Raw genomic sequence first — 10,198 nt, forward strand, 5'->3', positions numbered from 1 at the left:
TGGCCTTCTCTTTGTCTTCTTCTCCCTTTTATTTGAGGGGGGGAGCAGGCTGGCAGCAGGGCTGCAGCTTCCCTGAGCTGCTGGAGCCCACGCACACGTCCCCACACACACACACAAAGATTTATGAGCCTCAGAAGATGCTTCATAAAATATTTACAAAGTGGAGCTTCAAGCGTGAATGTTTGACTGGGCCACGAGCCGGCCACGGCTGTCAGGCCTCTGGGTGGCATGAGAGGGGAATATAAACAGACCTTTTTTTCTTTCCATTCCTTAAAAAAAACCACCCACTCCACTATAAACCTTTGTGGTTCAAAAGCTTCTTTCTGGGGTGTTTTTCTGTTGTCCCTGCGTTTCCCGGTGGCTGCTGCCAGGCCTGGCACAGCACTGAGGTGGATCTTTCCCTGCACTCCAAACGAGGTATTCTGCAAACAAATGCTTCTGCCCACCCTCACCACAAGCACTACATTATTTCAGCCTACTTTTTCAGTGAAACAAACATAAAGTGATCGTGTTCTTATGGCCAGGCTGGGGTGAGGGGTAGGACAGGGATGCAGGCCTTGCCCTGCGGCAGGGACAGCTGATGATGCTCTGTCTGCACCTCAGTGCCATGTGTGTTACATCACAGAATCATTCTGGTTGGAAAAGACCTTTAAGATCATCAAGTCCAACCTAATACATCTTAAGGTGAGGGTAATATGTGTTAATTGGGGGTAATGAGTGATCAGGGGGGTTCACGTGTGTTACATGAGGTGTAAGGTGTGTTAACTGGAGATGATGGGTGTTAACTGGGGGGCCCATGTCAAGTGAGGGCAATGTCCATTTAAAGAGGGTCAGCATTGGTTAAATGGATTTAATCTCTGCTAAAATGGGGCTTAAAGAGCAAGTCCTTGGGCAACCAGATCAGTCCCAAAGCGACAAGCCCTCCCTTGATCCTGGTTTTTGTCCACTGTGGAGCTACTGGAAGCCAGCAGCAGAGAGAAAGAGCTGGGGGTGGGACTGGTGCGTGTGGGATGCACCAACGCTCCTGTTTCCATCAGCTCTTTGTGACCTGATCTTGGCCAGGCTTCCCAGCCTCAACACTTCACCCAAAGCAAAATATTAACCACAATTATCATCCTCATAAGAAGAGCAACAACCCCCCAGCAATGCCTGCTGCTGGCTTCGAGATGTCCTCCCTGAAACACACCATGTTTTCAACATCAGCTCTGCTTCCAGCTCAGCACCTGAACCCTTTTCCTGGCTGATTTTACCCAAATCTTGCTTTTTCATTTGCTGTTCTTTTTCTTTTCATGTGATTTTTGCCAGCACTGGTACATATCTGAGCCAACCCAGCTGCAAGGGCCTGCAAGGTGAAGATGATTATTTTTATGGCTCAACCCATCCAGGCAACGACTCAGCTTTGGTACCATCACAAATCATTTGTTTGCACCAATATAGTTGGGCAGCAGATGAAAATGACAGAAATGGGTTAAGCTCCTTGACATCCTTCATCCTTCTCTGCTCTGAGATTTCCCCTTGCCATCCACTTCCCAAGGTTGGGGACAAAACATCACTCACCCATTGCAGCAGGGAAAGGCAATAACCAGCAAGACATCAATATAATCCTCCTTTTATTTCCACTTTGCCATGAGTATGTAACAGCATCACACCCGAGTTTATGTCTGTTTGAAACAACCCCAACAACCCCCAAAACATCCTGCACTTCTTTTCCCTCCCAATGCTCAGAATAAATGGTAAAAATGTCATAAATGTAAACTGCACTTGGCACCATTTGGATCAATAAATAAAGTCAAAAACAAAGGGGGAAATGAAGAGAGAGAGAGAGACAGAGAGAGGGGGAGCGAGAGGGGAAGGATGCAGATGGCACACTATGGTATCTAAATAAATAACATAAGTTACTTTGAATAAATAGAGAGTATCTAAAAAATATAGATGCATTGCATCAACTTCTGCAGATGGTCGGTCAGACCCGACAATACCAGAAGGGAAATGGGTTTGTCTGGATGGTGTGGGGCAGGGGCAGGAGCCTGAGGGGGAACCTCATTAATACTCACAAGTATTTTGAAGGTGCAAGTCAAGAGCATGGTGGGGGGGGCACTGTTTTTTGTCTCTGTAGTGGCCAGTGACAGGACAGGGGGTGATGGACATCAGCTGGAACACAAAAAGTTCCACTTTGACTCCTTTGGTGCTGAGGTGAGGGAGCCCTGGCCCAGGCTGCCCAGGGAGGGTGTGGAGGCTCCTTCTCAGGAGGTTTCCAACCCCACCTGGACACGTTCCTGTGGCCCTGAGCCAGGGGAAGCTGCTGGAGCAGGGGCTGGGGCTGGAGCAGCTCTGCAGGGTCCTTCCAGCCCCAGCACTGTGATTGGGGGGCTGGGACAGGCTGTGCTCCCTCCCTGCTCCACTGACCATGGGCAAATAAGTCTCCTTTGCTTCCCTTTTTTAATTGCTTTCTCCCCCCTCTTGGCCTGGGGCTTGAGGCCTTGTTTGCCCACAGGTTGTAGCCCTGTTTACAGTGGGAAAGAGGCTGAGGTGTCTGAATACTGCTGAAAAAGAATTCACCTTGATAAGCTGAGAAAGTGATTCTGCTTTTTCCTCCCCCCGGGGCAGTTTCTGGATGTTTCTATCAGGAACGTTCCCTCTGCGAGCGCTTTCACCCAGTGGAAACAATGATGTTAGACCCATTTCCCCCCTCACAGATACCAAATTGGGAGCGAGACCACGTTGGTAAATGGGATCCCAAGTGATGGGAGGACGGGTGGATCTGAGCCAGAGCCGGAGCCGCGGTGCTTCGGCCTCCCCCTGCCCCGGGCAGCGTTACACAGACACGTGGGGAGATGTGTGCAGCCAGACACACTGAACCGTCCCATAACTCACTGTCGGGGCTCAGGAGAACATCACACTCATATTTTGCCCTGTCACAACCACTGCAATAGTTTTAAACATCTCCTCATGTTTCCAAACCTCCTCATGTCTTTTTTTTCCCCTCCCTTTCCAACCCTCATGGCCCAGGGACTGAGAGGAGAGCAGCAACCCAACCCCACGCAGCCTCCCCGACACTCGCACGGGACGATGAGGAAGGAGACAACTGAGATTCTGCTGGAGCTTTGTGTAGGGAATTTTCCATCTTCCTTTTTTTTTCTTTGGCCCTTTCTGCATTGTAGACATTCTTCTGGACAGCTCCAGCTCCTATTACAGCAGAGAGAGCTGCAGAAATGGAAAGCATTAGGGGAATATCGGCCTTGCTATTGGAACCACATTCCCGTGCCCGGGCGGCACAGGCTGAGCGACGGAGCCAAAGGCGCTTCGTGTGCCAAACACGATACACAAAACAAACACCTCATCCTTCAGCCACAGCCCTGATGCCCCAGGAACCCTGAGACCCAGTCTCAGGGCATTTTACAGATGAAAGTCCCAGATGTAACTCAGCTGCACCCACAAAACAACAAGGAGACGTCGGGCGCTCCCCCGGCACCTCTGCACAGGCCCCAGCTCCGAGGCCCAGAGGCTGGAAGAACAAACAGGAGAAATAAGACAAAGATGAATTGGCTCTCTGTGTTGGTTTGGGATACACACATGGCATTGGGGGTTTTTTCTCCAATGTGCCATTTGTGGGGGGTTTGCAAGCTGGATTTGTGCCGTGCAGAGGTGTGCCGGGGGTGTTGTGCAGCTGGGAGGTGTAAGAGAGGATCTGGGGGGCTTGAGCCCCCTCCACCTGCTCCCCAGCCCCGTCACCTCCCTGCTGCTCCCAGCATGGACCTGCAGAGAGTCCCCTCGTGCCAGCAGAGCCATTGGCCCCACTCACACACTCCCCTGGGTGTCTGCAAATCACAGCATCCCAAAGCCCTGGATATTGTAGGAGACAATCCCAAACTGAGGCACCAACAGCCCCTTGGGGAAACACAACAGCTCAGACCTCTCCCAGACACCTCCTTGGGCTCAGAGGATCAGAGACAGAGGCAGCTCTGGGAAATCCCTGTGCACATCTGCATGCTGTGGTGCTCCTGCAGCACCTTACCTCGTTCACTGCTCCAGCTCCTGCCTGGGTTTGCTTTTGGGTTTTTTTTTCAGTGGAGGCTTCTGCAACAAAACTAATTTTAGTTTTATAGTGGTGAGAATTGGAAAGCACCCAAGCCCTGGAGAGCGCTGTGATTATTATTATTATTATTAGATTTGGGTGTGTTTTTTTAAAGCCAAAAGCAAGTTGCTTCCCTGGCTCTGATCCTGCTGACAGCTGCCCATCTGCTGCCCCCAGCTTTGCTCCCACCACCAGCATGGGCCATCTTCATTTCCACTCAAATCCTGGGGTGCAAACTCTCCCTTGCAGGGCTGTTTAGGGAACTCTGTGCAGTGTGGCTCCAGTTTGTTTGGTCTCAGCAGTGTTGGCCACCCCGATGCCCCATGGAGGGGTTTTGCACCCCCTGCCTACAGGTGCCTTCTCCCTTTCTCAACAGCCAAGGGAAAACTCTGAGTTACAGAGTGCAGGCTGCTCTCCTGGGGATGCTGGGTGCACAGCCAGCCCTGCTGAGGGATGGTGTTTATATTGTTTCACTACAGCCTCGCTCTGCTCAGCCAAGAGCAGCCTTTGGATGAAAAGCAAGAACCACCTCCCCCAGCAGCCTGGCCCTTTGCAGAGGTCAGGAGTGCTGCTGGTGGCCACGGGAGATGCAGGGGGGAGAGCTGTCCCCCACCCCAGACTGACCTGTCGCACCCTGGGGGATGCTGATCTGCTCCCTGCCATCCTGCAGCAGCACCTCAGCTGCAGTGGTCACCTATCCAATGCACCTCCTTGTTGCTCCCACACCACAGAGGGCTCTTCCCCTCCATTTCTCTGGGCTGAGGAGTTGGGACACCGTTGTGATCCAGGGCCAGCCAGGGGAGAGTTTTCCCTCGTGTTGGTTAATGCCCAGGACATGACACCAATATTCTCCTTCTGTTTATGATTTGCCTTTTCTGGGAAGAGAGCCAAGGGGAGAAAACCCATCAATCCCAGGCAACAAATATAGCCTGCCCAGAGAATGCAAAAGTCTGCGGTCTCATTTATTTCTCCGCAGAGTAAACAAGAGTGACACTGCTGTAAATGCAAACCCGAGCCAAAGCCCAGGCCTCAGCCCACTCTCCCCCAGGACCTCAGCCCTGCTGAGGCCATGGGCAGCACTCACGTGCTGCGGTCAGGGGGAGCAGCTCTGGTCTTCGGGGGATGCCAAACCACGGGTGCTCCTGCCCATGCTACAAACCCTGCGGAGGGAAGCGAGTGCCAGGGCTCTGCTGGTGGCCCTGTGAGGCTCTGTCACCTCCCTGGCAATGGCAGGTCTCCAGCCCAGCTGCCCAGGAGGTTAATCCAGTTACTTCAGATTATAACGGGGTTTAAGAGGAAAAGCCCAGAGCTGCGGTGAGCGAGGCGATGGCAAAGGGGGCACGAGAGGTGTGGGGAGTGGACCCAGAGCCTCTCCTCTGAGCACAAACCACTGTCAGTGCATCTCTGCTCCCAGACACACAGATTTGGGCTGCCAGATTGCCCCTGGCAGCGCAGGGGCTCCAGCAGAGCGATCGTGAAACCCTGGGAAACCTCTACACGGGGAAGCTACAGATCACAGGGCTCAGCCCCAGTTGTGGGGCACCCACAGCTCTCTAACACACCCTACTCCTGTCACACACCCCGTGTGCACCCCAACCAGTACCACACAGCACCCCACCGCAGGCAGCAACACCTGCACAACACCTCCTGTGCCACACACACTGCCTGTGCACACACACACCGCCTGTGCACACACACACACACCGCTTGTGCACACACACCCCTCCTGTGCCACACACCCCCAACCCACGGCACCCGCTGTGTCCCGCTCCCATCGCCTCGTGCGGGGAGCTCTGGCTCTGCAGCACCCCCTCCACTGGCATCACAACCTGTGTGTGTGACACGTGAGGTGCCCCGAGTGCAGGACATGCCCTGTGCCTCCAGAGGGGATGACAGGGACCCCTGGGCCACCCCTTTGGTGGGGACAACAGCCACAAGCTTCTGCCACCGCTCTGACTCCACCGGCACCGCCAGCCACGTCTCTGGTCCCGTGCAGCCAGCGGGACGGTCGCCCCTCGGGACACACCAGCAGCCGAGTCTCTCCTCCTCCAGCCAAGGGCGTGGGGCCCGTCCCTCTCCCCCCGCCGCAGCCCCTGGTCCCGTTGCCCGGTGGCCAGCGGGGGTTTCAGGGCCGGGGCAATCGCCTCTGCCGTCCTCTCCTCCCCAAGGGGGTCGGTCCCGGCCCTTCACACGCAGCCGCACTCCTTGGCCGACAGCTCGTTGACGGTGTAGTAGCGGTTGTAGGCGTCCAGGAAGGAGACGTCGTCATCGTAGGCCAGCGGCCGGCAGCAAGGCCGAGCCCGGACCTTCTCCTTCTTGATCCTCCTCTTGCTCCTCATGCTCTTGAGCGAGAGGTCGTAGCTGCGGACGGCCGCCTCGCACGTGCCGCTGCAGTAGCGGAAAAGCACCGTCTCGTCGGACTCGTAGCCCAGGCCCAGCTCGCTGACGCTCACCTCCAGCTCCTTCAGGGCGCAGGGTTTGTGGCGGGCGCGGGCGCGTTTGCGGCGGCTGCCGGCGCGGGGGAACAGCGGCAGCTCGTGCCCACCCGAGTTCATGGCCTGGCTGTAGCGTTCCACCAGCGCCGACACCAGCTGACGGATCTCCCCCTCCGTGTAGCTCTCCAGCAAGCTGCTGTCTGCAAGAGAAGGGGAGGGTGTTAGTGGGTGTTCCTCAGGGCTGGGGGTGTCCCCTGAGGCAGGTGGATGTCCCCCAGGATGGAGGTTCCTCAGGTTAGGTGGCTGCCTCCCATGACCAAGGTTCTTTGGGGTGGGTGGATGTCCCCCAGGATGGAGGTCTCTGCTGTGGGTGGATGTCCCTCAGGATTGAGGTCCCTGCAGTGGGTGGATGACCCCCAGGATGGAGGTTCCTCAGGTTAGCTGGCTGCCCCCCATGGCCAAGGTTCTTTGGGGTGGGTGGATGTCCCCCAGGATGGAGGTCTCTGCTGTGGGTGGATGTCCCTCAGGATTGAGGTCCCTGCAGTGGGTGGATGACCCCCAGGATGGAGGTTCCTCAGGTTAAGTGGCTGCCCCCCATGGCCAAGGTTCCTTGGGGTGGGTGGATATCCCTCAGGATGGAGGTCCCTGCAGTGGGTGGATGTCCCTCAGGATGGAGGTTCCTCAGGTTAGGTGGCTGCCCTCTATGACCAAGGTTCCCTGCAGTGGGTGGATGTCCCCCAGGATGGAGGTTCCTCAGGTTAGGTGGTTGCCCCCCATGACCAAGGTTCCTTGGGGTGGGTGGATGTCCCCCAGGATGGAGGTCTCTGCTGTGGGTGGATGTCCCCTAGGATGCAGGTTCCTTGGGGTGGGTGGATGTCCCCCAGGATGGAGGTCTCTGCTGTGGATGGATGTCCCTCAATGTTTGCATTCAGTTTCCCTCTTAGCTGATGTGCTGGCACCATGGTTTGGTGCCCAGTGGCTTCTTTTTGCAGGACACCCTGGTCGCTGCCCAGAGCTCACCCCACTGCACCCCAAGTTCCTCTTTAAACACTCAGAAAGGGGGTGGATAGAAGTGAGGGAGGACTGCAGGGAACAGAGGCTGCGGGACCTGAGGCTGTTCAGCCTGGAGAAGAGAAGGCTGAGCTCAGGGGCACCTCAGCAATACTTATAAGATCCTAAAAGGTGGGTGTCAGGAGGATGGGGCCAGTGTTTGTTATGTGGTGGCCAGTGGAACACAGGCAGTGCCCCTGGCACAGGAGGAGCAAGTCCTTTGGTGCTGAGGTGAGGGAGCCCTGGCCCAGGCTGCCCAGGGAGGGTGTGGAGGCTCCTTCTCAGGAGGTTTCCAACCCCCCCTGGACACGTTCCTGTGCCCCTGAGCCAGGGGAAGCTGCTTGAGCAGGGGCAGGGGCTGGAGCAGCTCTGCAGGGCCCTTCCAGCCCCACCACTCAGGGACTGTGTGATTCTCTGAAAGCAACTGTGGGTTCACCCCAGGGGGCTGTGTGGGGCTTGGCTGGCGAGCAGAGGGTGGGATGGCACGGGGGGGATGGCAGCCTTGGGGCAGAGGTGCAGCAGCTTACAGTGGGAGAGCAGCGAGCTGTGGCGTTGCAGGGCCCGTGGGGATCTCCGTGGAGCCGCCGGCAGGGAGGAGAAGGAGGTAGAAGAGGAGGAGGAGGAGGAGTGTGATGCCCGTGAGGAAGACAGCGAGGAAGGCAAGGGGCTGTATTTCCGGCTTCCGTTGAACATGTCTCTACAAACTAAAATGGATAACATGGAACTGAGGAGCATCGATGCAATGGCTGCAAACTTCCATACCTTCATCTTAGAGCAAGTCAGAACATTGAAACTCTGCAAAACAGGCAAAACAAACATCCTTAATACACGGCCTTCGGGCCTGGGCCCCGCTGCCCTCCTCCCAGCCCCCTGCCCGGGGCACCAGCGGCACCCCCTCGGCTCCAGCTCAGCCCCTCCGTCCTCACGAGGCTGCTCAGGTGTTGGAATGAGGGAAGGTGAGGCCCAGAGGTGAGGTGCAGCCTCAGGGGTGGTGGTGGGAGTGGGGACAAGGTGCTGTTGCAGGGGATGGTCCCCACAGCAGCCTGGTTGGTGTCCCCGTCCCCTCGCTCAGCCCGGGGCTGATGTTGTGGTGGTTGTGAGGAAAGGATGGGCAAACTCACACCATGGTGGCTTGTGGCACCTCTACATCTGCCACAGCCTCTGTTTGGGATGGAGTGAGCAGCAGAAGGAGCCTCTCACTCCATAACCACGTCTCTTGCAGAGCCCTGGCAGGGGTTGATGTCCTTTGGTGAGCACCCTGAGTCTGCTCCTGCCCTCAGTCACTCACTGCTTGACCAGAGCCTGAATCCCTCCCCACAGGGCACAGACACAGCAGCTCCATCAAAACCAGCCAAAACCACGAAACACTCAGGAAAAACTCATCATAGAATCACAGAATGGGTTGGGTTGGCAAAGCCCTGGAGGTGCTGCAGTCCCAGCCCTGCCCTCACCCTGCCCAGCCCAGCACTGACCCACAGCCCTCAGCACCTCAGCTCCAGGGCTTTGGGATCCCTCCAGGGCTGGGCACTGCCCCAGCTCCCTGGGCAGCCTGGCACAGGGGCTGACACCCCTCTCAGGGAAACAGTTCTGCCTCAGCTCCAACCTCAACCTCCCCTGGGGCAACTCCAGCCCCTTTCCTCTTGTCCTGTCACTTGTTACTGGGGAGCAGAGACCAGCCCCCAGCTCCCTGCAGCCTCCTGTCAGAGTTACAGAGTGCTCCTGTCTCCCCTCAGCCTCCTCTTCTCCAGGCTCAACACCCCCATTCCCTCAGCCCCTCCCCAGCCCCCTTGTGCTCTGGAATGAACAGGGCAGCCAAACCATCCCAGTGCAGCTGGAAGGTGTGTGTTGGGACAAGGCACCTCAGCTGCCCAGATCATCCAGGGCTGCAGCTCAGCAGCTCCTCAAAGCATAAAAAAACCCTGCTGCCATTTCCCTCCCAGGTGAGCAGACCCTTCCTTACCTTCCATCATTCCTTTGCCTCCATCCAAAGCAGCTTGGCTCTGGAGGGATTTTACAACTGACCCCACAGCCAGGAAGGGCAGCAGGGAATTGGGTCTGTGCTCCCATCAACAGGCTGTCAGCCATTAAATCCCCATCACACACAGGCTCTGGAAAGCAGCACAGACTTGCAGCTGCCTCCTGGCCCCTGGGTTTTTTTTTCTTTCAGCTCCTTACAGACTCCAAACATTTCTTCTTTTCAAATCAATTTTCCACAGGAGGAGGAAGAAGAAGAAGAAAGAGGAGGAAAAAAACCCCCCTGACCAACCCACCACCAGTTTAGTGATGATTTGCCAAACAGAACTTACCAGGGTGGAAAAAAATGTTTCTTTTAAAAAGGAATTTGACAGGTTCACTTCTCCTGTTGTTGTAGGAAACACCACAAAGGGCTGTGAGTGCTCCCTGATGGCCAGCAACCCTTTGTTTTATGGGATGCAGATAATTGCACATTAACTAACAGTAATTACAGGCCCTGGAGGTTACAAGATAATCACAGAACCCAGCCAGAGTCTAAATATTTTCAACTGGGTTATAAACAATGCCAAGCTGGAAAAAGAATAGTTTCACCATATAAGGAGGTGAGCCCAGGGAATCCTGGCGGGGTCCAAAGCGGCCGATGAGCACCAGGAGCAGAACGTGT

At 55.9% G+C, this 10,198-nt stretch overlaps 1 protein-coding gene across 1 annotated transcript; it reads right to left on the reverse strand.

Moving 5' to 3' along the window:
• Positions 1-6,226: 6,226 nt before the first annotated feature.
• On the reverse strand, positions 6,227-8,349 carry NRTN (neurturin). Its single transcript, XM_062015187.1, has 2 exons — positions 8,088-8,349; positions 6,227-6,710 (listed from the first exon to the last, which is right to left on the reverse strand). Exons 1-2 carry the CDS (start codon positions 8,326-8,328, stop codon positions 6,262-6,264), a joined length of 690 nt encoding a protein of 229 aa, XP_061871171.1. The 5' UTR covers positions 8,329-8,349; the 3' UTR covers positions 6,227-6,261.
• Between the last annotated feature and the right edge of the window lie 1,849 nt (positions 8,350-10,198).

This window comes from Colius striatus, chromosome 25 (assembly GCF_028858725.1).
Source record: "Colius striatus isolate bColStr4 chromosome 25, bColStr4.1.hap1, whole genome shotgun sequence".
In the NCBI taxonomy this organism is placed as follows: domain Eukaryota; kingdom Metazoa; phylum Chordata; class Aves; order Coliiformes; family Coliidae; genus Colius; species Colius striatus.

What these genes read in the sequence shown, in the direction of transcription:
- NRTN (XM_062015187.1), bottom strand. Translation starts at nt 8,328, where the DNA reads ATGAAGGTATGGAAGTTTGCAGCCATTGCATCGATGCTCCTCAGTTCC. An exon ending in CAGCTCGCTGCTCTCCCACT is followed by an intron (nt 6,711 to 8,087) that starts GTAAGCTGCTGC and finishes CTTCTCTTGCAG; the next exon opens with ACAGCAGCTTGCTGGAGAGC.